The sequence below is a fragment of the Zonotrichia albicollis genome, chromosome 3 (genome assembly GCF_047830755.1).
Source record: "Zonotrichia albicollis isolate bZonAlb1 chromosome 3, bZonAlb1.hap1, whole genome shotgun sequence".
In the NCBI taxonomy this organism is placed as follows: domain Eukaryota; kingdom Metazoa; phylum Chordata; class Aves; order Passeriformes; family Passerellidae; genus Zonotrichia; species Zonotrichia albicollis.
Window position 1 is genome coordinate 97,407,554 of NC_133821.1, and position 27,396 is coordinate 97,434,949.

At 34.6% G+C, this 27,396-nt stretch overlaps 1 protein-coding gene across 2 annotated transcripts in view; it reads right to left on the bottom strand.

Annotated features, from left to right (window-relative positions):
• CSMD1 (CUB and Sushi multiple domains 1) overlaps window positions 1-27,396 on the bottom strand; it is a 1,059,975-nt gene that overhangs the window by 495,514 nt on the left and 537,065 nt on the right. For both annotated transcript variants that reach the window (XM_074538179.1, XM_074538178.1), the window contains exons 4-5: window positions 25,301-25,495; window positions 13,318-13,525 (exon numbers count right to left, since the gene is read on the bottom strand). In XM_074538179.1, the coding sequence (XP_074394280.1) occupies window positions 13,318-13,525; window positions 25,301-25,495 (403 nt within the window). The remainder of the gene's footprint in view (window positions 1-13,317; window positions 13,526-25,300; window positions 25,496-27,396) is intronic.

The window sequence follows — 27,396 nt, forward strand, 5'->3', positions numbered from 1 at the left end:
TTGTTCAGGTGAAGAACTTTCATGGTTTCATTTATACAGATAATAGTTTTTTATTGGAATGGGCACTTGTTGTTCCTACATTTATGAAGTTCATATCTGTTGCCTGAATTTATCAGATTACGATAATGAAAAATACTCTTGTTTTATATACTTTGAACACACAGGAAACTGTTATCACTCCCGAGAAGTAAAAGTTTCTGAAAGAATATTCATGTTTGGAGGAAACAGGATCTGAAAACTCTTTTTAATATTTTCATATCAAACATGTAATCTTTTCAATCTTCTGGAAAGTATTATTTTTTTTAAAGAATAGATTCTCTTTTGTTTTAAACCAATCATCAGTGTCTAAAATTTGAAAATGACTTGAGATTCTCCCAGTGTAGAACCCTTTAGAATGTGGATAAATCCCAAATATAAATAAAACTCATTAATTCAGCTCTCATGTCTATGTAGATTTGCAGGGATTTACTGCTACTTACTGTACACAGAAAAATTAACATTTTTAAGAGCTTTATCTAGCCCAGTGGGACTGCAATGGATTGATTTCAAACACAGCAGCTGAGGCAAACACACTACCCTTTTTTTTATTACCATATTTCCACCCAGGGGGCAGCGTGCTAATTCTAAATATTTATTATGAAAACCTGTATAGCACTTTCTGAGAAAACAAGATTTCTCTTGATAGCTGCCCTCTGCAGAAGAGTTAAAGCACTCGTCTTTAGAAACTCTCCTCATAAATAATGACAAATTCTGGAATCTCACACCTAAAATACTAAATATAAGATTTACTACTTTGAAGGATTTTTTTCATACCATTGAAGAGAGAAGAAGAGCTACTAGAATGTCTTCTTATATAGTCAGTCTTTAGATCTAGGTTCTGTACATTAAAATTAAAAATCCTACTTTATCCTTGGGCTGTATGTAATAATTTATACCTCATGACACTATTGATTTAAGACACACATCCAATCTCAGTTTAAGAAATGACGAGATGGAAAATTCAAAGTCAACTTTGAAATTTCCTAAAACAACAAAACCATTGATTCTTTCAAATGTGGAAACAGATTCTGGCTCTTTGTCTTAGTCTTTAACTCCATGGTGTGTTTAGCTAGGTATGATATGGTGTTTTCTCTGCATGGGTGCATTTAGATGCTTTAAACCTTTACCTGTGAAACTGCTTTCAGATGAGACAAACATCCACTTTTGAATAATCTTCAAATTCTTTTCTAATTACACGTCTCCTTTTCAAACATTCTTTTAAACCTGTGAACAGTCTGTCTCCAGTGTTCTAATTTTGTTCTAATGTTGGTTTGTATACATCTCTTTAACACACTCCAAAAAAAGCTTGTTCATTGCAATACTGTACTGAGAACCAGATAGGAGGGGCTCACATTAAGGGCTTGAGCACCTTCTTCACCTGCTATCACTGCTGAGGTTGTGAGGACAAGCATTTTTTATATCAGTTGGTTCTTGTCATCAGTTTTCAATATTTAAGTCTATCATTAAGCTAAATCATATAAATTCATAATTGATTTGAAATGAAATTCAGTTCATATGAATATTAGAATCCATAAAGCCCTTATTTGGGAGCCAGTCTGTTCACTTCATAAATGGGTTGCACATGATCTATAAATAAGTTATTTTCCCTCCTTTTTTTTTCTGGTATAATTTTATAAGACCTTCTTTAAATAATCATCATGGCTCCACCAAAGTAGTTGCAGCTGACAGATGAGCTGAAAGAGTTGAACCCGAGTATTTGAGAAATGGGACCACAAAAGGTATTGGCAGAACCTTGCACAAATCTTGTCTGAAGGTAATTGTTATCATGGCTTAGCAGCTCTATGAATAAAGCATGCATAAGACCTGGATTTTAAAGAGAAACTCAGTTTGTTTTAATAATGACACATTCCTTTATTTTCCCATATGATACACACAACTCATCTCAACATATGTAGCAGCAGTTCTACTGACCTGAGTTGCTTTAAATTGCTCAACAGTAATTCAGTCTCACAATTAGAAATAGGAGCATTTGATGGTATAATTAAAAAGTTATGTAAATGTTTTTGTAGAAGTGGCTCAAACTGAAGATGACATTCTTTAGTCTTGAGTGCTTAACTTTTCAATATTAATGATATTTTTATGAACACGGAAAGATGAGAAATGACAGTTCAATAAATCTGCATATATGCTCTGCTAGAATATATCCTACTTCTGTTCTTGCATGCATTTTAAGCTACACTGCTCTCACTTCAGTCAGCTAAAAAAGACAGCTTTTGTTTATTGTGATGATGCAACTAAATTCACAGTTTAGTTTTTATAAAAGCTCTGAATACAAAATAAAACCATATGACCAGTCTCATCCAAATGCGAACAATCATGTATCTCTAAATGAGATTTTAATTCAAAATCAAATAATCCTGTATTACTCAGTCTTCACATAATATTTTACTGTATTGTTTCTAATCAAAATATTTTAATATCAGGGTAACATCATTCAAAAAAAAATAATTTTTTCTAATATGAGCTCTGGGGAGCAAAACTTGCATTTTTTTATCTGTCTCTTCTTTCTCCATAAAAGTGGGATGAAATAATTTGCCAATCTTATCAGGAAATGGAATAGTTTTTCAGTTAATATGCCCATCATCATCCACTGTTTAAAAAGGAACCATTAGTACTTCCATTTTTGTTTAGATGGTTTAGATCTGGAATTATCACTCTTCATTGTGGTGCTGCCTCAAGCTTGGCTAAACTAGCAAATTCCTTCCATTTTCTTTTTATTCACATCAAATTGCCTTCCTCACTGATTGTCTTCTCCCCTCCTGGTCTGGGAGATTTGATAAACAGAAACAATATCTCATTCACCACTACACATCATATCGAAACTTTCTGTGCTGTAACTACTTTTTTAAAACATCAGAGATAACATAACAGCACAGTGTGTTTTAAGTGCAGACCTCTGCAGAAAATCCTTTAAATCCAATCACTAGCCTACTGTGTAGGCATTTAAAAAGAGTAGCCATCAATAAACATGTTATTTAAATTCAATTTAACATTCTTTTAGAGTCAAAGAAACAATCAATGTATTCTGTGTGCTAACTAAACAGAGGTACCAGGGGCCAAGGTATTTATTAACTCTAAGAACAGCTCATTGGCAGCTTTACTCTGAGCTGCTGGAGGTCACAGCGCTGTTCTCAGCAGAGAAAACATGCAACAAACTAATGGCCTAACAAACTTGCAGTGGAAATTCAGGAGGAGTTTTTTTTGGAGAAGTATGTCTACTTTGGTATATATTGCTGGAAAGAAAACAACCCAAACTACTAACAAATGTTTTTGTTGTCATGTACCATGTTTTAGCAACTTTCAGCACATCCAGGAAAAAATAAAACAAACCTATATTCACACTTGATTTTTAAAAATCTACTCCTCTTTTAAAATGTGAAGAACAATTGCTGAGATAATTTGATATGCAGGAAAGTAAGAACACATTCAACTATGCTAATACCTACTGAATAATTTTTCATACACTTGGGTGTTTTAAAGTGTATGTCAAAAAACCCAGAATGTATTAAAACCCTCTATATCTTTTAGAAAATGGCAATAGTTATTATTAAAATTCCAATGTATTTGAAATATCAGATAGAAAACAACAGTGCTTTAAAAGAGCTGTTTGGTAAATTGCCATCCTTCATCTTCACTGATTAGGATCAATGGGAAAAGATGCCACTGCCCATGTCAGGCAAATTTAATCCATGATTGATTTCATTTCTGATACTATTGCTAAACTAGGTACCAGTGTCAAAACTAGAATTTGGTCTGAGATCCAGGGAATAACTGTCTTTTTGTTTCCCAGACTGATCTAGTAGCCCCAATATTGATCTTTGTTAATTTTGATTTGACCAGATGAACTGAACTGTATTACTTCTACAAGTTTGAGATTTCATATTTATATGCAGACAGATATTAACAGCAAGATTTTCTCCATTAAACTTTTTCCTTCTCATGCAGTAACACAGACCTCAAAAAAAAAAAAAAAAACATAAATTAGAAAGCTCCAGTTCAAATTCCAGTTGGTTTGGGTTTTTGTTTGTTTATGTGTTTGTTGGGTTGTGGAATTTTATTGTTTTTTGTGCAGGATTGTTGGTTTGTTTTGAGGTTTGTTTTGTTTTGTTTTGTTTTGTTTGAGTTATAATCAGTGAATAGGTGTTGTTTTTTCAGAACTACTGTGATTATTGCATGCAAACCTAGAATCCCCAGCAAAGGGAGAGGGAGGGGAAGAACTTAATGTAGCATTCCAGAAGTTAAAATATCTGTATGTTTTGTTTTACTCTTCAGGTTGACTGCATTAGATAGATAATGTGTAAAGCCAGAAAATTTAGCAACTCATAAATATCTCTAAGTTTCTAATCTGACTACACTGATACGAACAGTTTCATCATTGAAACATATTTTCCTGAATCCAATGTCAAGAATTTTATGAGTAAATGAAACTAATGGTATAGATACTCTAGAATAATGCAACACACCAAGAAGAAAGATATTTTAGGAGCATGCTGAATCCCCAGGGTTATAAAATCTATTTAGAAAGACAGTAAAGTAGTGGTATTTTAATCAATCTGAGCTCTCCTTTAATGTATTTAAACCATGCTCACATACTTAATTTAAAAGATCTAACTCTTTTTTAATGTTCTTTTAAATGTAGTAGAAAATTATACTATGGGTCACAGTGCTTCCTTAAGTGAGTTCTCTCACTGTTATGTTCCTGTCAGTTTGTGATGTGCTATGAATGAAGCCTTTATGCCTCTTCAGCACAGTAGGCTGTAAATTAATAGGTGCAAAGAAAGCAATAGTGTTCTGTGAATTAAGTGTCAATTTAGTGCCTCTGTACTTCTCACTTCACACACGACTCACATGCTGGTGTTATCAGCTACGTGGTCTCTGTGTCCTTACAGCTAACACAGGCAAGAGATTATGAGTTTTGTCACTACTATTAGCATGGAGTATATTTACCCTCCTTTCTCTTTTAAGGTCAAAATCCTTGCAAAACCTTCAACATACTTTTATACATACAGATACTAATATGTATTTTTATATATATTTAGCATGAAAAAAATTACAAAAGATAAGTGATGCATTTCAGATATGCTTTCTTCAAATACAAGCCCAAGAACTTTTGCAAGATTTCTATGAGAGACATTATCATAAACTAAACATATTTATTGAGATTTGTCTTTGAAGCAGGACTCTAAACAATCTTATTTTTTATTTAATCAGATTAATCTCAAGATAATATACATATATATGTATATATACACAATATATTATAGGAAGGAAAAGTGTGGTCCTTATTCCTTCCAATACTTCTTCCAGTGCAATGCCAGCAGCTCAGAGATCACATACAAATTTAGATGCTATATTTCAGCTTATTTTTTAAACCACAACTTGCACTCTTTCTTCTTCTCTTCACTAAGGCCATTTCTACAATTAAAAACTGCGGGTTCATCACTGCAAATAGCAGAGCTCATCTCCTTATATACTTACTTATATACTACATTATTTAATATATACTTAAATAACAAAAAAATCCACAGCAACCAGATATGTTCCTCTGTATCAAAACATTTTTTAAAAAATGCCACTAGGAATGCTGAAAGCAACAGCAAGACAATGCCCAGGATGGTGGAAATAAATGTAACCCTGTCTTAAGATACCAATTTCCCTGCACCTTTGCTTTCTTAACCATAGTCAGGTTTCATCTTCTCTCCTACATAAATTTTAGGGAGGGTGAACTGTTCACTACCTGTCTAATCCACGTTATTTTTTTTTTGAATTTCCATAGACTCCAAAGTTACTGAGCAGTATTCACTGTATTTCCCCGAGCCTGCTAACAATTTACTTACAACTGTGGATAATTCATTTTTTCAAGCAGGCATTTGAATGCCTGAAGAAAATTCATTTTGGAACATGATGATTTTGATAAATACAGCCAAGTACAAGATATATCACTGATGATATCAGCTTTTTAATCCTTATTATAGGAAAACAGTAGGAGCGAAGAAGCTGTTTATCTGGACATGTTTAGGTTTAGCAACTGCTTTAAAAATACCCAAAAAACTGGCTATAGACACAATTAAAACTTGCTATTTCCCACTCAGGGAATTTTAAAAGACTCAGGAGAGCAATACTTTTAGAACTAGAGTACACCAATTGCCTGTATGACATGTTTAGTACACATAGCTGATGTCCCATGCAAAACACTCTGCCAATTTTCTGTATAAATTCTCCAAGATGCGAGTGGGGATACTCCTTTCTGAGACTGTGCTTAAGAGCTCTGAGACCACTGAGACATTCTCTCCAAGTTCATAAAACTCCACAGGAACTCAAGTTCAGCACTGTGTTTGCAAACTTTTGATATACTGTTTTGATTATGACTAAAACACATGGTTGACTTTAAAAATAAAACATCCTGGGATATATGTTTTTCAACCCTTTCTCTACCAGAAACCAGGATCAACTATGATTTGTCCATTCTTTTTTGGGACAGCTTTTAACAGATTTTAAGCTTAAACCATTTAACGCAGCAGGAAATGCTGTGGGAGAATGCTGAAAAAGGGCTCATTTGTGGGAGCAAAGGGAGCAGTGGGAGCACAGGTATTACTGACAAAAAAACAACTTGGAGAAACCCAGAGAGACAAGCATCAACTTGTCAACAAAGGATGCAACTGACAGGACTCAGAAGATGAGGAAAAGATGTATTTCACTGAGCCTTTTAAAGGGACATGGTGTTTGCCATATTATTTATTTTGGGGATTTTTCTGTCATTAATTCAGTTTTCAATATGCAAATCCCTTCTGATGTTACCTTCTGTAGTAATACTTTGAACGAATTATGTATGGAAGAAATCTCTTAATATAATGTACTTAATTAACAGAAATTTCATTCTAATCAGGTAAATAAACTTACTATGAATTACAAAGTCTGCAATGTTCTGTCAGAATCACTATATATTTTCAATCTTAAAAAGCTCTTCATACAGGCACAGAATCTACATTAGCCACTCACCTTAAAATTTCTTTGTCCCTCCAATGTATCTTCGGGGTTTGGTACTGAATAGTGCTGTGTGGTAAATCAGTTTTAAATATTTTTGCGTTGCTACATATATTTAATAGGTTGGGTTCAAGTGCTAGATAACTTTATTGCTAATTTTAACATGTCATAGATGATGGAATTTTACATGGTAACTGAAAACTTTGTGGCGTGAAAGTCAATAGAAAGAATTCGAGGGTAACTATGCATCACTTGTTTTCCTGAAAAAAAAAGATTCATGGCAGGTCAGACAAGTTATCCAGTAGAGAAGCTTAAACCTATTGGTTTCCTAACCAAAACAGCTAATAGGGGAAAGCCAGTTAAAAGCTAGAGAATGATAAGAACTCCCAAAAACTAGCAGGTAGCAAGAGAACTTTTTACCAGTAACTCCAAGACAAGCATATAACTTTGCAGAGTTTCCCTGGTGACACAAAAAAAAGGAGTGATGGTCATGATGTCTCTAAAGAGGCTAAAATGTAAGCAATGATAAATAAATTAATAAAAATTGAATAGTTTCCTCAAATGAAAAAGCTGGACTCTCACTGTCTTCCCTTTGTTGTATGGCCATGGCATATCTTTTCTCCTCTGATGGAGAAGGAAGCAAAAAATAGTGTCTTATATTGGCACAGGTCCCAAGCCTTTTTCTGGTGTAGTACTTTTTTATTGAAGGCAATGCACAAGTGATGCATCTTTTAACAGCAAACCAATAGATGGTGCTCTTCAGCTGTCTAATTATGTAATTCTGAGCTAAACACTCAGCTCAGATGTCTGGATCTACTGCCATAGGTGTCTATCAAAAAGGTGATCTAGACCACTCCATTACCTCACACATCACTTTGCTATAGGCCTCTCACAAGGAGGGTGGTAATTAAGATAACAACTGATCTATAAACAGGACAGAAAGCATGCAAATTGAAATCCTACTATTTTGAAATATATCTGAGTGTTTGGACTGGTGTATTTACTAAGAAACACAAAATAGTATCCAGCTGTTATAGGAGTTATTCATTAACACAGAAACAAGAAGTGAGTTTCAGATGACTCCAGGTACTTATGTCAAATTGTATGCCAAGATTATAGCAATTCATTAGTGCTGCTTCCAAATCACTCTCATATCCACATAAAGTTTTATGGCCTTTCACTATGATATTGAAATGATTTATAAGGAAGTCAGAATAACCTTAAAGGTAATTTTAAATAGCATTAGGAAATTAATTTAGACTAAAAAGTATGAAGTGTAGTTCATTCTCCTACATTGGCAAATACTGACAAAAATATGAAGGATATTAATTTTGGGTTCAAATTGAAGCACAATAAGAAAAAATCAGTATTATAAGGCCAAAGAGAAAAAAAAAAATTGACCAAAATTTGTTCAAAATTAGAATTCCTCATTCAAAAAAATAATAATTGCAAAATTATTCTTAGTGTCATAATCACCTTTCATGCACAGTATAACAGTCTAAGATAATTTGATGATTTTAAAAAAATCATGGCCAAACCACACTTACATGAAAAAGCCTGAGCTGGACCTACCTATGCCCATGTGCATTGTCCAGCTTTACCTAATCTACACCTGATAACAAAAAACCCCAATCTTCCATCTCAATGGGGAGTCTTGGGAAAAATTAAGATATTTTCAATAGGATGCTTTCCCTAAGTAATAGATTTCTTTTTCAAAACTCTGTTCAGCTAAAGTCTAGATTTCTAAGATACTTGAGATACTTCTTAATATTATCTGTAGATCTACCTTAGATTCAATTTTAAATACCATATAACTTATGCAGATGTATAAAGGAAGTTTATGTTTGGAAGTATTTTAAAAGTTATATTCATTGTTCAGCTTTTTTTTTTTTTTATATTCTAATAATCATCAACACAGAAGCCCTTCAGACTGAAAAAATCAACAATTTGGTGGACTTGGAGATGGGCTCCACACATATCAGAGGCAGTCTTTCTGTTATGCCCTCAAAAGTACTGTTTGTGCCATAGCAAGCAATAGATTATCAAGTCAAACTAAACTTATTTTAAACCTAAAACTCATTATGTAATAGCAAACTATGAAAATAATTAAAATCCAAAAAGATTTCTTTCCCTTATAGTCTAACTGATAGCCTTTCTACTTTTTTTACAGATTAAAAAGGGTTTTCTAGGTCCTTCACATTCATTTTGCATTCCTGTTCCTCTTTTAAAGCCTGTTGACACTTCTATTGATTCAAAGCAGAATTAAAAACGTGGTCACCTATATTTATTCAAGATCCAGAGCTATATAACTGCTTTCTAAGTGAAAAAACAACAAAACACACTCAAAACAAAACAAAAATCCCCAAACAAATGAACCTTCAGTAGCTTTAGACGTTCTAACTGTATAATGTACATAAAATAAATAATATCTTCTAACTCTTTTATAAACTAATTCCATTAGGATGGAACAATTGAGTGATTTTAAAAATAAGAAAAACGAAACAAATCTCTTCTTCCTTACTAATGCACTGGAAAAGAAGCCCATGATCAGCTATGTAAACCAGAAATTTACTGAAAGTCTAATAGAAGGTTTAAAAACATGCATGGCATAATAACTAAATTAAAATATTAGTATTATATAGGAGAAAGATCTAGAATCAATATAATTACTGTAACATATCTTATATGCATATTTTATAGATACATCAGATTACTGTCCTTTAGCATTTAGAGTCCACTTGTCCTTGCAATTCTATTGCTTTACTTAAAAAAAAAAAAACCATGTCCATTCTTTTTTCACTGCAATCATGCTGGAACTGCTTCTAACCTTGATGATATGTTTGGAGAAGGTAATCCTGATATATTGCATCATACAACAAAAACATTAAAGAATAATCAGTCTGATATTACTTTCTTATTTCTTACTCTCTTTCTCGCTTTTACAGTGTTCATATATGTGTCTTTTTTCACTTATTCTACAGCAATTATTCCTTTAAGGGAAAAAAACAATCCTAATTACCAGACCGTGCTAATGGAATATGTGACTCCTAATACAGAATTAATGTGTAAAGCTGTTGACATGATGCCAGATACAATAAAAGGGAGCAATTTAAAAAAAAGTCACATTTTTAGATGATAACACCCCTAGACCATTAGTTTTAAGTATGGAACAATTTCCCATTTAAGCACACAGCTGATTTTAGCATATTACAGAATGCACTGCATTTAGCACGGCTCTAATGTCACTATGGTAACTGTTCTGGCTTAAATATAGCTGAATGTGTAGCTCCATTCCAAGTTTTCCAATAATCCTTTAAACGTTTCTTATGAAACTGCCCATTGCTTCTCCAGGCTTTCATCAGTGATCCTGTACTAATCCTGCACTGGAATCACTGATACCACCACTACTGTTCATGGTATTTTCATGCCATGGAGACTGGGATGAAGGGCACCCACAGCAAATTTGCTGATGACACCAAAATGTGTGGTGTCGTTGACACACCTGAAGAATACGATGCCATCCAGAGGTACCAGGACAAGTTTGAAAAGAAGTAGATCCCTGGAAAACTCATGAGGGTTGAAAGTGCCAAGTGTAAGGTGCTGTACCTGGGTCTGAGCAACCCCTTGTGTTAATCCAGACTGAGAGCAGCCCTGCCAAGAAGGACTTGGGAGTGCTGGTGGATGAGAGGCTGGACATGAGCTCCCATGTATGGCCCTAAAAGCCAAATGTGTCCTGGGCTGCATCAAAACACCATAGCCAGCAGGGCAAAGGAGGGGATTCTGCCCCTCTGCTCTGGTGAAACCCCACCTGGAGTGCTGCATCCAGCTCTGCGTCTCAGCACAGGGAAGTCATGGACCTGTTCAACCAAGTACAAATGAGGGCTACAAAAATGAATGAAAGCTTGAACATTTCTCATGTAAGAAGAGGGTTGTGAGTGTTCAGCTGGAAAGAGAAGGCTCTGTGGAGATCTCATTTCAGCCTTTCAGTACTTAAAAGAGGTTTATAAGAAAGAGAGGAACAGATTTTTTTTAGCACAGCCTGATTTGATAGGACAAGGAGTAATGATTTTAAAGAGCGTAGATTTAGATTGCATATAAAGAAGACATTTTTTGACAGTGAGGGTATAGAGGAACTGGAAAAGGTTGCCTTGAGAGGTGCTGGATGTCTACACCCAGAAACATCCAAGGTCAGGACTGAGCAACCTGATCCAGTTAAAGAAGTCCTTGATCACAGTAGACAGGTATTACTAGATGGCCTTTTAAGTTTCCTTCCAACCCAAATTAAGTTATGATTCTATGATCTTAGAAACACAAAATAAATCCATGTTTTAATGATCAGTGCTAAATAATGATCTCCAGCATACCACAGAAAACAAGAAAAATGTTGAGAATAAATTCTAGGAGAAATAACATTGTTATTATATCTCTGTTCCAAAGTAAAGCTGACCAATATTGCATGAGATCAACTTAGAATGTTTCCAATGCCTTCTGCTCATATTCTACTTCATCTATTACCAGAAACCAAAAGCACAAGTATGTTGTAAAATGCCTAGTGGAGTCTCTTGAAATCGAATGGACATACTTTTATGTTTTGTAGCAAACTTGCATTAGTTCTTCCCCTTCAAGATTTCAGTTTCTGATCCTCAGAATCCCTAGGAAGAAAACTTGGCATTGATGACTCTTGTGCATGTCTGTGCATGAGAGGCAAAGGGGTATTCACACATTGTACTTCAGACATGAGCACTTAATTTGATACCAAGCTGCTTCACTGACTGCCATTACACTTTTGCTTCTGTGGAAATGTTGGAGAGTCATCTTGTGATGATGGTCTTAAAAAATTGAGTGCCAGACAGGGCTAAGGGATAAGGGGGTTTTACCCTGGTATTTTAATAAGGATCATTATGGTGCACAATTTTGCCAAGGGGAAATGCGCTGTGATGATGCACACACAAAATAGACTGCACATACAATTTATAGACTTCACAAATTAGCATATCAAACAAAGATTCCCCAATGGGAGGCTTGGATGAATGTCATGATAATCTTCCATTTGAGGAATCCCCCTCTGGAAGGGCCAAATATTTAGTTTACAGGATATGCTCTGGAGAGAACCTTGGTTTCCCAAGATAGCGTGGGGTTTTCCAGCCTCCTGCTATGAGGCCTTTAGGATGTTTGATCTCCTGCCCTAACAAAATACTAGGTCTATGCTAAGTTATTGGACTTAAGGAAATACAAGTATGCATGCTAAGAATACTGAGGATACATTCAAGTTATATAAAAAGTATATAAAAGAAAAGGCAAAAATCATCTTGGATCAGTGACAGAGATTTGCATGTGTCTTTAAACCAAAGTTTTTACATAGTTGCCAAGTATAGTTACCACACATTTTTATTGATAGATTTTTAAAAGATCAGATGCTAGATATAACTTCACAATTATCAATATATTGCACTGTCTCGCCAGTTATGATATCAAAATAATAGTAGGATTGCTTCCTATCTATAGAAAGGCATTCTGAACATAATAATCCTCAGTCATCTGAGAATATCTGCATTTTTCTAGGCTAAATTTTATAGCAATAGTGCATATGCCAAGCACAAGACATTCTCAGAGATGAAAAGGATGAAAAACCTGCATATGTAGGCTGCAAAGAAATTATAATACAAACTGTTCCACAACTGAATCCATTCCCACAGGCAGAACGATCATCTTAGTACAGAGAACATAGATTTAGTATTATAATTACAAATCCCTAATATTGCCAAGAAAAGGGTTTTAACATCAGCTAACATAAGATAGTAATGCTTGCATACACACATACACATAGTGAGACTGAATTACAGCCTGTTTAGAATAAGATGCCATCTATTAGCTGTCTATATATTTCTGTTTTACTCAGGCTCACTTGCTCACTACTTTCATTGCTGAAGTACAATACCATAATATGTCATTCAAGACACAAAATCAGAAAATGTTCTTATACCAAGTTCAAATATGTAACATGAATTAAAAACTCACTAATAAGATACCATACAAATATAACTCTAGTAGATGGAGAAAAATAGGAGGAAGGACAAAGATGTGGAAAGAAACAGAAGGAAACTATTTATTTTTTCAGTTCTAAAAGGTGAAAGGGACCAAAAAAGAAGCACAAGAACCAGTCATTGCTGACAGGTAGAAAATATCTTAAATATCCTCTGATATCTTTTCAGTTAGGTACCAAAAAAAAAAAGAATATTAGGAAGTGAGAGCGTTAAAAGATCTTTGACTTACCATATTGATGGTGCTTCTGTTCCACTGATCTCTAGGAAGTCATATCCTTCCTCCAACTGGAAGTCAGTAAAGACCAAAGCAATGGTGTCTCCTGGCTCAGCCAATATGGTCCAGGTGCAATCAGCATTATTTTCATACTCAGAAGGGAAGTGTGGACTTGAAATAGTTCCGCTTGTCCCACGCAGTGTCCCTCCACAAGCTCCTTCAGCTGATAAACAGAATATCAATTACTAGTGAAGCTGCACTTCAAACAAGCGAAGCACGGTCCTTGTTTCTGCTATAAACCCAGATCTTCTCTGCTCACTGAGGACCCATAAATATGCTCACACAGAAATAAAATATTGTCCAGGCGAATGGAATGGAATGGAATGGAATGGAATGGAATGGAATGGAATGGAATGTCTGGCCTTTGGGCAGCAGAGGTTTTTGGTTTGGGTTTTCTGACTTTTTTTCCTTGTTGGTGTCACTTCAGCACCAGGTCAAACAAGAAGGAAGGTTAGCAGGGGACACCTATCATGCGCTGATTTGGAGAACCTGGCTCTGTGAATGCGTGCACAGAAGAAGCCTAAAAAAGAACTGGGCACAAAATCACAGAAACAGACTCTCTGCAATACAAATTTAAAAATATTGAACAAATATTTTCTTTCACTTATTTGTTATAACAAAAAACCAAAAAACCTGCAGATAAAAAAAAAATCTTCTATTTTTCACTGTCCTAAACAAGGAAGCATAAATAACACATACTATCCTTTCCCTTTTCTTTCCCTTTTTTTTTTTTGTTCTGAATCAGGATGTTTATAGATGACAAATGAATTCAGATTTTTTGCCATCAGTAAATAATGTGTATTTTTAATGATTATAAACAATTTTTTTTTTAATTAAAAGCATAGGAATTTTCTCCTAAATCTTATTTATTAAGATTTAGGAGAAAATTATTAAATGTTATTTAATATTTTGCTGAAGTATTTAGCAAATATCTTGTATTTTCCTTGCTAACCCCAAGAAAAGATGCCATCCGTACAATAATTGACATAAGAAATTAAAAATTCATCAGGTGGCTTTTGCTTTTTGATAATGTGGCAATGAAAGCCAAAGAAATAGTAATTAAAAAAAATTCTGCATAGGAGAAGAATCAGGAGAGAAGCATTTTTTTTAATCTCTTTTATCATCTTTACTTACTGCTACTATCATTAGGTATTATTTGCATACTATAAGTGCACAGGGAGATTCAAAAACACATAGCTTGGCAAGGTGCATAACACAAGATACTTATAGTCTAATTAGGATAATAACTGAATAGCTAATTAAGACAACAGAAAAGTGTAGGAGTAGAGCTGCTCTTCTCAATCATAATTGAAAGCCTGTCAATGAAAGTGTGTTTTAAAGGAATATTTGAAGGAAAACAGGATTCATTAATCAAAGGAAGAAGAATGCTAGGTCTGGACATTAGAAAAAGGAGACTATTAAAAGGGGCTAAATAGCCAATAAGTGACAGAAGTAAAAAGAAGAATTTCAAAAAAGGCAGAAAAAGAATAATTTCTTTAATGTTTAAGTAATGTATAGAGCATTAATTTGACTAAAAAGAAGAGAGAAAGCTCCTGAATGGCACAATCTTTATGCTTCTACATGCGAAAGTAAATTTTGATATACACAAATGTAATGTAACCTTGGCTACTAAAACTTTATTAATTTAATTTCTTGGAACACAAATTTTTCAGAGGAGATCATGTTTTTTCCAATAAATTTCATATCTTACTTTCTACATCCTGTTATTTATAAGTGTTTGGTCATTTTTAAAATGAAGGAATAGAGCTAGAATAGATTCACTTTCCTAAAAGATTTCTTTTTTGTTGGTAAAATCAGACCATTTCTGTGATTCCTTCCTCAATTTCTGGCTTTTTATACAGTGTATATTGAAAGGGCCATTGTGCCACTGAGGGATGAAAGGGAGAAAGGAAGTGAAAATTAAAGGACCATGGATAAAGCTGAGAATCAGAGTAAAATCTCCTGGCGCATAATACATTCAAAGACTAAAATAATTTGAAAACTACTGTAAATCTATAACAAATCAGAAAGGAGAATTGAGTTTTGTTACTGAATAATATCTAAAATTTCTTTTTTTCCCCAGCGTTTTTGTGTCTCTGTGTGTGTGTGTATTTGTTTTGGGGGATTTTTGCTTTTGTTGCAGCTCTGCTTTCTTTATTTGTTTGTGTTTTGTTTTGTTTTGTTTTTTTTTTAATAACTTTCTAGCACTTCATTTCAGATCATCATCCAGGCCAGAAAAGAAAAAACAAATTAATGTTGTACATCCTGTACCTGCACTTTAAAGTTTCAGTTTCTAGCACACAACAGTTCCACCTGTATTCTTGAAAGCTAGCAGGCAGAATTTTCCCATTTAGAGTAATCAGCAAGATGAGCAAAATCCTGTCATCCATATCTCTTTGGTAGTAACTGTTGCTGTCAATTTTTTAATGACAGCATCCTCAATTATACCATCTCTCACTGTTTATACTGACTTTAAGTTACGTGCTTAAAAGTGGTAAATACAATACTCCTCACTGTTCCTGATACATGGAATAATATTGAGTATTGCCCTTGAATAATATTTGAGCTCTTAAGTTCAGAATTTTACAGCTGAAATGTAGTTTATTATTACTGGCAACTACATGCAAAAATCTAGATTTATACACTGTGCATTACGAATGAGATTCAAAGGAACTCAGACTGCTACAGTTATCTGCCCAAAGGGAGGCATAGCCTTTTAATCTATTCACAACACCATCCTGAAGAGATTTGCAAGTCAAGCTAACACAGAAACAGAAAGAGAACATTGGTCAGCTAGGTGAGACCACAGAAACCAGCCTGAACCAGAGAGCATTTACTCTCTGACAGATATGCTTTGGGTATTTCCTTCATCACAAGCAGCACACGGGCTAAGGCAACAAGGCTGTTGCATAGTAAAGCATAATGCATTGCTTAAGTGTGTGCAGGCAGGCAGGAAGTGGCCTCGCTTCTCAGAGGATGGGACACTGTCTGGTCTTACACAGCTGCTCCCAGAGCGAGTTGGCCCCCTTGGACTGTCATTTTTGGCCATGGCCTTCTCTGTGTTGTGCTTTTGAGAGAGTTACTGTTCAGGAATCTTAGCGCATCACTGTGCTTGCAGTAATTTGATAGCAGATAGCTCCTGAGGCTTCATGAATTCAAACTCTATGTGATTTACAAATTGCATTTTAAAATGTGCAAGTAATTAATTCCAAACACTTATGGTTATTTTCAAGTTGTAAGCAACTGCACAAAGTGCTGTTTGTATCAGCATAAATGACTACTTGAAGTATAAAGCTACAAACATTTGGATCTCACAGTAGTGAGGAAATAAGTGCTCTGAATTTAGAGAATATGCATCTCATATAAAGTACACATGCAAAAACATATGGCTGGTGCCACTTGACAAAAAGTATGTATAATGTATAGATGTGTAGCTTAGATAAAACAGATAAACATATCCATCAAGTTTATGTATGCAAAAAATGAGAAGTACCACTGTGGAAGTCAATGGAAAACCTTTCATTTTTCTTCAAGCTAGAAAGAGTAATTTCATCAAAAATAATAATCTGGCAATTTTAGTAAGCTGTATTTTGCATAAATGAATCTTGCTACAAGTGAGATCCATGCCTTGATGGGCAAATAGCCAAGGATGAAGTAACAACAAAACCAGTACCTTAAAAATCTTCCTTTGAATTTGTTTAGGGACCTTTTGAACATTAAATAATTTTTTACAGGACTTTTCTCTCGTCACCACACAATGCTTTCCAGAGGGCAATGTTCTATATTCTATGTATCTTTTTTAATACACCACATTATAAAACATTTAGGCAAATAAAATAACATTTATTGCATAATAAAATCAAAACAAAGCAAAAAACCTCAACACTAACCTAACCTATCAAAATTTATTATGAATCTTTCAAAATTAACTTAAAATTTGAATTTGAATATTTGAATTGGCCTTTTCACTTGAAGTTTATATTGAAAGCTCCTCATGTGGAAAATCACATTACTACACTACTCTTTGAACATAAGTGATAAAAACACAGTGGTGATTTAAAGTACATAAAATTCATAGTAATAAAGTTTTTCTTCTTATGTCATTAGTAGTCATTTCCTTATCTATCACTAGCAATAGCACAGGTGCAATTAAAAACTTGAATGATATTTTATGAATCATCATCAAATGACATATTGTCAGTTCGAGTCACATTTTATAAGTCTTATCAATTAAAGAAAATTGCAGCCTTAGAGGATTCTAAATGAACCATGGGCCTAAATTATTTAGCAAGTCTTATTAAAAGCTTCTCTGAGAAAATTCTTTCTTTATTGAGGCTGGAGAGCACATTCATGTAGGGAGACCTGGGGGTTTGGGTGGATGGCAAGTTGAACATGAGTCAGCAGTGCCCTGGCAGGTAGGAGGGCCAGCCGTGCCCTGGGGAGTGCTGGGCATCACCAGCTGGGCAGGAGTGACTGCCCCACTCTGCATAGCTCTGGAATGGCCCCACCTCAGGCACTGGGTGCACTTCTGCATGTCTCAGTCTATGAAGGACATCAACCTCTCAGAGCAGGTCTTGAGAGCAAGACTGAGGAGGAGTGGCTGAGGTCCCTTGTCTTGTCCAGCCTGGAGAAGGCTGAGGGATGATGCTCTGCAACTGCTCCAGGATGGCAGCAGAGGGGGAGATGCTGACCTCTGCCTGGTCACCATGGACAGGACACAAGGGAACAGAATGAAGCTGTGTCAGGGGAAGCTCAGACTGGACATTAGGAAAAGGCTCTTCACTGGGAGACCGGCCAGTCACTGGATCAGGTTTCCAAGGGAAATTGTCATGGCACAGGCTGGTTGGAGCTCAAGGAGCGTTGCAATATTGCTCTTTCTTAGCCATGGGGTTTAATTTTAGGTATTCAGAGAGGTAGAGTCAAGGATCCTTATGTCTCCCTTCCAACTTGAGACACTATATGATTCTACAATGTATTTAATTCTTTATTAAAATGTGTTTTTTTGTAGTTTGTGAGAAAGTAGATAATTGTACTTCATTTAAAAAAATCTTCAGTACAGAGAACACATCTGTGAAATAATGCTGAATGACTACTTTCACAAACACATGCTCTGTATATTTTCAAAAAGGATAGTACGAGAAATTTGGTAATAGCTTTTTTAAAATGGGACTTTAAAATTACCATTTTAAAATGTCTTACTGACAAAAACATAGAAAAAAGCATATTATATTAATGAAAAGTTTAAAGGAAAATTTTAAAATGTCATTGCCAACTGTCAAGCTGCTAAACCGCAGATTCAGAATGACCAAACACATCACAGCGTTACAATAGTGTAGCATTATGCATTCATCTGATAGCTCACTTATCTAATTTAATTCCAATAGGCAGACAGCTCTTTAACCATCAAAATATACACCTCTAATTCCTTATCTTTCTTACTATTTTAGGTTTTTACAGACTTTATTTTGAATAGGTAAAAGCCAACATCTCTGCTACTTTTCTGTGTTAAAAAATTAGAAACTTGCTAGAAGTTGCTTGGAGTTTTTTCAATCATCACTTGAATCCAGATGCACTGCATCTCTCAGCTAAGTGCTCTAATCACTTTGCCTCCCTTTCTCAATTTCTCCTCTTGCTCTTGATCAACTTCACATAAATTAAATACTCATTAGACCATGCATCTAAGATTAATTTTATTTCTATATTCATGGTTGTCAAAGGGAACTTCAAAATAATTTGGATTGTTCTCTAAGTAGAATTTTGGGGAGGCTGTTTAAAATTTCAGAAATTATTATGGTTTAGTAAAACAGAATCTATTTTACATAAATTATCATATTTCTTTCATGAAGCTAATAACTTGTACAAAATAGGAACACAAAAATTGTGTTGCAGTTTGTTTAGGGACCTGTGGGCAACCATTTCAGCTGCAGCATTACTTAGAACATTTTAGCTTTGAAATTCCAGTGAGCTTGATCACAGTTATGGGCCCTGAGAATACTGGACTCAGATGAGTAATATTGCACTGTGGGTTTTTTTTATATTGTTTAAATTTTTCTTTATTTAGTAACCTTTAATTGTTTATCCTATCACATCAGTTTGTTATATTATAAAGACTTATTTCTTCTCCATTCACTCTGGATGGGATATCTCACCTATTAGTCAAAAAAAGTTACATACTTCAAATAATACAGAAATAGTGATGGACTGTTTATTTTCTATGCTGAGAGAAAAGTTATTTTCTGAATTGATAGTTTGTACTTGAGCAAACTTAAAATCAAAACCCCAACTCTAACATATTTTTTTATGCAAAAATGTGGTTTTAAGAGAAGACAGTTAAATTAAGGAGTTCAAAAATTAATCAGCAGTAATCTCATACCCTCTCTCCCAAAAAAATAAAAGATAAGATAAGTCTTCAGGATATCTTGTAGATATTTTCTTCTTTTTCATGTAAGTATCCTAAACTGTTTTCAAATTGTTATTCTTCACTTGAGAATATGTTTTCGAAGCTGATAATGATCCCTTTAAGTAACAGCCTACAACAAATGAACAGTAAAGTCCTAATTTTAAAGCAAAAAGAGAAAAGGCTGAATTCTGTGAGACCAAATAAATTATTGTTGAAAATTTCACTTTAAAAAAAATAGTAAATTTAATGCAGTTATTCTCAGAACTCTATGGCCATTTATCAAATCCATCTTTTTATGACTCCCTGTGAGGTCTGATTTTCATTTTAATAAGTGAATATTTCTCCCATCTTAATTTTGTTCATATTGCTTATGGTCAGGCTGAAGTTTTTCTTTCCATTCTTCGATTTGGTATCATTCTGGATACCTCTGCTAGGCTTCCATTGTGCTGATCATCTCATTTTTTCACTTGTTCCCAGCCTCCAGGCTCCTTATTTCAAAGATCAAGCTTTGACCTGGCATCTTTTCATTTTTTATCAGGTCCCGCCATACCTAATGTCACATGCTAGAACCAGAACATCTAAATACAGATAGATATGTGTGTAAATATATATCTGTACATACACACACACACACACACACACACACATACAGATATACAAAATTACTTTGTATCTGTGTCCTTAAATCTCTTGGGTGTGATCTCCTAGTCCTGCACTACCATGTAAAAAATTACTCAGTGTCTGCTTTCCTATTTGCTTTTCCTGGAACACCCTCTGGCTTCTAATTTGACTAGTTACAATGAGGGCTTTTACCAAATTTCATCTCAATGTAAATGCTGCACCAAATCCAATTCTGGAAGTGAACAAAATTGCTCAGACAGGAATCTACTATGTCACTGTCAGAAATAGAGACTATAGGGTGGATATAAAGAAAATATTATCATTTTATCATGTAACATCAGTAAGCAAAATTATTGGAAAGTGTTATTTTTATTTTCCTTTTTAATTTTTTATAATTGTAAACATGGATAAATATGGGATCTTTTTCTCTTCCTTAAACTTATAAAGCAATATTTGTTTAAACATCAGAGGCTGAAAAGAAATTATTACAGACTTGCTTGCTACCTCAGAAGGTATGGATAACAACAAAATCATCAATTTCTCTTTGCAATTTTTTTCAAAAACATCAGCTCTGCATCTCTATATTCAGTTTTATTTTACTCTAAGTGAATCACAGACTCTTTTTCCTTTCATCCATTATGAAGGAATACCTTTTCCAATTTTAGACATACATATGTGTTTGTTTGTGTGCATGTAAAAATATATATTTTGACCACAATATTTCTCCAAAAATAGCTCTTAAATCTGAAACTTGATTAATTTTTACTTGTTCCTTTTGGAATTTTCTGAAATAGGATCTTTTTTACTTTATTGTCTTCTTTATTTTCCCTCTAATAGATGGTTGTGTTTTAAATGATAATGCATTACATGTTCTTTCCTTCACAGCTATTTTTATTGTGAGAAAAAGCTTACTGTTGTAATATCACTAATGCAATTTGTATTCCTAATGTTAGCTTCATAAAAATCTTGACTCATGCAACTATAATCAACTGGGGATTCTCAAAATTACTGAGAATTGAGAACCTAATTATACAAAGTTCATTTAGAAGTAGTCACATATCATAAATCAACTATTAGTGGAACTACTGAAGAGAATGAAATTAACTTTTAAAATGTTTCAGATTGTACTGCACAGTATTTCAACCTCAAGACAAAGAAGGCAAATGTTTTGGATGACACAATTATTGTAGCTGAGATTGAGACAACAAAGAACTTTTTAATTCTCAGAAAAAAGAACATATTAACAAGAAATAGGTCGGCCATTGAATCTCTTGTAAGTATGCAAAAGTATAATTTGTAAGTGTATTTGTATATACCTAGACAGTGTTTTTGCAGAAACTCCAAGTAAACTTCCCAGCTTTCTTATAATACTTGAAAAGTCCACAGTTGCTCTTATTTACCTTATGAAAAAACAGGACTAGGTTTTAATAATTGACTCATCTTTCAGGATTACCTCATCTTTTGCATTTAAACTTTTCTCTGGGGATTGTTCCCTATTTGGGGGTTCTATGATTTTATAGAAAGAAAAAAAAAAAAGAGAAAAAAGAGGGGAAAAAAAAGCAAATGTCTTGACAGTAAAATTCTCAAAAATTTCTAAAAATTTTGTTGACTCATTTGATTTCTGTTCAGAGTTCATTCAAAGCCATCAACAAGCCTTCGGCACAGTCCAGCTCCACCACTCTCCCTCTGGCTATACTTAAAAGGAGAATTTCTGAAACTGAGCAGCAGCCAGAGGAATAAAATGGCAAAGACAAGAGTCAATGCTGTCTATATCTTCCAGGAGACAGTAATCCACTAGGAATTATTCTAGCAAAACCAGCAGCTATACAGTTAGACAATATATAAATTATGGGACACCACCTTCTTAATTTTTCTGGAATAACTATGTAACAAAACTGAAGAAAGTAGTATTTTTTCAGTATCAGCAAAACTAGGGAAACATACCACAGAGAACAAGGCTATTATGATTTCTTAGTAAGCCTCAGAGCTTTATTAACTCTGTTATGTTATCTTGAATGTGTGCCATGAAATTAGTTTATGATGACAAGAAAGAAGAATACCATCTGGAAACAGAAATGTAACAAAAGATGCTTTCATGGAAAAGATCAAGGTTCTTAGAGAAACAATAGGGGAACATGTCTTGCTTGAAGTCATAGAGAATGCAAAGGGCTACCTCATGGCATATGCTCCAGACTGATAAAATGAAATAAAATAAGAAATGTCTAAAATCTCTCATCAAATCCACATTCCGCATGAATTCTAAAAATTCACTGAGGCGATGGCTTAGCTCACATAAGTCATTAACTGTTAAATAACTTGTCTGTTACAATCTTCATTTCTTCTCAGACTGTGAACAGAATTCTTTGGATTTCATGTAAGATCTGCGGGAGGTTTAGGAACCCACTTGATTTTTTTTAAAAGGTTAAATTCATATAATTATAAATTATGGATGGAATTTCAATCTTGTGAAAGATATTTGCATGTAGGCAAATAGTGCCAAAACAGACAGTATCTGCAGAAATATAAGAAATATTTTGTAGACACTGATGTAGACACTGTAGACACTGATGATACCATGAACTTAGGTTTATTTTTCTGACATCTGTTTGCTACCTCTTACTAAAAGGACAAAAACAGGCCTGGCCAAAATACTTCGTTTTTTTTTTTTTTGATTAGTGACCCTTGAAATTTTTTGGAGCACAGAAAAGAATAAAATATTTCCTTCCTTTGAGGAATTATGATACAAGAGCCCTCAGTCACAAGTAACCATTACTGGATAAAACAGCTTCCCTTTGTTGCTCATCCACATGGGTACCAATAATACTGCCAAGAGAGTGGCAGCAGCAGCAGTGAAGGGTGTCCACAGGGCATGAGAACAGGCTGAAGAGCACAGGAGACAAGAGGGGTTCTCCTCAATACGAGGGCAAAAGTTCAGGTAGGAGCATCAGATTCCAGCAGAACAGCACTTTACTAAGGAGCTGGTGCTGGCCAAGAGGGCTTTGACCTCTTTGATCACAGGGTCCCCTTGAATGAATGAGGACAGGAGGGGAGACATAGGATCTGCCTGGCTGAACAGGGAAAGAGTTCTGCTGACCTAGTGAAGAGAGTTTGTCATGGGCAAATGCCAAAACCTAAAGGCAAATGGGGGAACAGGCCCAGGGGAGAAGTCATGGGGACAAGACAATGAATGTTTCTCTCCCTCCCTCTCACAAAGAAACATGATGCCATTTGAAGTGCCTGTATGCAAAAATGTGTTCCACGGTACACACACTGGACAAACTGAAAGTGCATATACAGTCACAGAACTGTGGTGGGACGGTTCACCTGAATGGAGGGCTCCAATGGATACATACAGAATCCCAGGAAATGCGGGAAAGAAAGGAGAGGCTGCACCTTACACAAAGTAGGATCTTGAATTAACAGAGCTCTCTCTGCTGCACTACAGGCTATCAGCTCTTGAGCTCCTGTAGGCTAGAATGGGATGTGAAAGTCGAGAGAGAGGTGACTATTGTGAATATCTGCTACAGGTCATCTGATTGAGCAGTGGTCAAAACTGTTAAAGTACTAGAAGTTTCCCAGACACAAGGTCTGGTTATCTTCAGAGACTTTAAGCATCCCAGCCAGCATCTCTGGGGATGGCAAGCAATGCAAATGCACAAGATACCTGATATCACATTTTTTTAATGTAGGTACTGGAAAGGCCAACTTGATGTATGAGCCAAGAGCATTCAGATAAGTCACAGCAGCTGTGGTTACCACAACCATTCACTGAATATCTTGAGGGAAGTGAAAAAGGCAATTTATGGAGTCAACACCTTGGACTTCAGCAGAGCAGATTTCAACAGGATATCATGGGCTGATATCTTGAAGGGCAGGACTGCCATTCAGACAGACTTTTATGGCAAGATTTAACAAGCTGGAAGAATAACAGAAATCTTATGAAATTCCAAGACAGAAATGCAAAGTCTTATACCTGGACCAGGATCATCCCCTGCAGAAATTATTTGCTAGGTTGCAGCTCTGACAAAAGGACTCAAAGTCCTGGTGAAACACAGGCTGAGTGTATGGTGCACATCTGCAGTATTGAAAGCTTGCCTTGTATGGGGTTCATAACCAAGAGCACAGCCAGCAGCTAAAGAGAGAGAGCTCACCTGCTTGACACTTAGGAGGCCCCATCTAGAATGCTTTGTGCAGCCTAGGGTCCTTCAGCACAAAAGAGACCCTGACCATCTAGAATAAGCCCAGAGAAGGGCTGGTAAAACTTCAAGATGTGAGGAACACAGTGTGTGAGACAAGAGGATGAAGAAAAAGGATTTTTGAGACTGGACAAGTGGAGGATATGTGAAAACCTAACAGCACTGTTTAGTTTAGAAAAGAACCAGAATGGAAATAGAATCATTTCATAGACCCACAACAGGAGAAGAGGAAGTAGACATAATCTGTAAAATTCTAATTTAAATTGTATGTGAGAATGAGGGCAGCTGGGAACCATAAGAGGTTTCCAGGGAGAATTTAGAATCTTCATCCATGGAGATATTAAATTTTCAACTAGGCAAAGCCCTGAGCAATCTGACACAACTTAGAAGTTACCCATGCTCTGAGCAGGAGTAGGACTCAAAGAGACTGGACCACCCTTCAAAATTTACATCACTGAAGCTTTTTTTCCTGGCCAGATCCTGTCATGAAATTGATATAGCTATGCCCCACATAAACAGAAAGAAAAAAAGATGAGTAGATTATATCTATCTCTTAATGCAAACTCTGGAGTGTCAGTGCTTGAGTTATTACAATTTAAATGGTGCCAATTTTTAGACAGCACATTAGTATGCTTTAAATTAGAGGGGAAAAACACTTCAAAATAAAGTTATTTAATCTGCTGTTTGAATTTAAAAGAGATTTCATGTCTTTATTTTTTACCTCTGCAAAAAGGAACAGGAAAATCCCACGATGCACCATTGCCAGGACTCACAATACATGTCAACATGGCGTGGCCTTCGAGGATGTAACCAGAGATACAGCTATATCGGATTTTATCTCCAATGTTGAATCTGGTTCCATGAAGTACTCCTTTAGGTATTTCTCCTGGATTGCCACATGTATGACTAGGTAATACTGCCAAAAGAAAGAATGAAATACATTACAGTTAAAATTTGCAGAATGAAATATTAATACTTGTCCAAAAATTATATTTAACTATTTGGCTTCAGTTTTGGTTCCTTTTTTTTTAAATATGATTCTTTATACAAACAAGGTGAAATTAGGTTATGGAATATACTTGCGCAAAACATTTCATCTTTTAATAATGTCATCATTTTCAAAGATAATTTCAAACTCAGATCTTGGTTTAACAGTCCTTCAATGAAGTTCTTTACAGATCTATTTAAAAGAAAAGTATTCTTCATATCCTGCTGATTTTCTTTGAATGGAGTGAAAGAACTGTTTACTTAATTCTACCTTATAAATATTGCAAAGATATTTATACAACATAATTTTAGGTGCAGGCAGTAGAAAGCCTTTCATGTACAGTTTTCATTTAGGTTTGAAAGAGCAATTTAAAATAGTGCAATAATAAATTGTTCTCTGACAGTAAATTAAAGCCTCAAGTATAGAAAAAAAGTTTGATTTTCTTCTTAGTTTCATATTAGCTCACATTCTAGAAAATAAATTGAGTTAGTATTTTTTAAAAGAATCAGAAAATATCAAGGGAACTAAGTAGTGACATTGGGAAAATATGAATGGACACATTTTTTCCTTGGAGAAACTTACTACCATTTATAATTATTAGTTATTTGAAAGATGTTGTCTGAACAAGTTATCATCTTAAAGACGATACTCCTTCACCTACAAAAAACCAAAAATGTGTGTAGGGATGAAGGAAAATTCTATTGGTTTTATTCTCAAACTTCTTTTAAAGTTATTAATGGCACACTGTTCCTTTCACCAAACTAGTACAAATTAAAATTCTTTAATTTCCCTTAGAGGAGAATAAATAAGTGTAGGGAACTAAAATGTATCATGAACAGAGCACAGAAGAGAAACATGTGCATCAAAGAATGGTGGTCTGAAAAGCTCAGATATAATTCAGGTATCATTTCAGAAGCCACATTTGTTCAATGAACAAATTCTTTCACCCCATAGTTCCTCTTTTTCTTTACCCATCTGCAGAATAAACATAACCATGCCAACCTGTAACCTGCATGTTGAGGAGGTTAATTACTCAATACAAACATGTCCTCAGAATGGTTCAAAGCCTTATATCAATATATCAATACTAATTATGCCCCATTATACCATCTAAGTTCAATTAGTGAATGAATGCTCTTAATTCATTACTCAGTCACAGTAGCATTTAAGTGATAGTAATTACACTTAATTTACAAACCAAGTTATATAAAAAATTTTTGAAAAGGTCAAGAAACATAAAGATAAAAAAATTAGAAGCAAGAACACTGTTACTTACAACATTATTTCATTATAAAATACCAAAATATTCCATAAATATTAGCAAGAAAACAAAAATCACCTGAGAATCTAATGAATAATGAGTTAGACATATGTTCTACACATTGCAGATCAAAGATCTACAATTTCTTGAATTAAGGAAACCAATTAAGGTTGTTTGTAAATAGCTATCAATGGTAAAAGTACACATTATGATGCCTGGATTATTTTGTATTGTTTCAGCAGATTTAACAAAATAGATTATTCCTTTGGATGTGCTCACTCACATTGTTAAAAAAGTCACTGCTTGATTATAAAAATAAAGTGCTTACATATAAAACAAAATATCAAAATAATTGGAATAAAGATAGCGATTTTTATTCCAAAAAGCTGAAAACTATTATCTATTATAAGCTTCAGCATATATTGCTGTATGTTATTACATATTTTTAGCACTACTGAAAATGCTACCCCTCTCTTTACAAACTTTTCCCTTTTTGCTGCCTTAGTCATGATAGGTTAACACAAGCATTTGTTCAGTACAAGTCAAAAATGAAAAAATTGTTACCTCC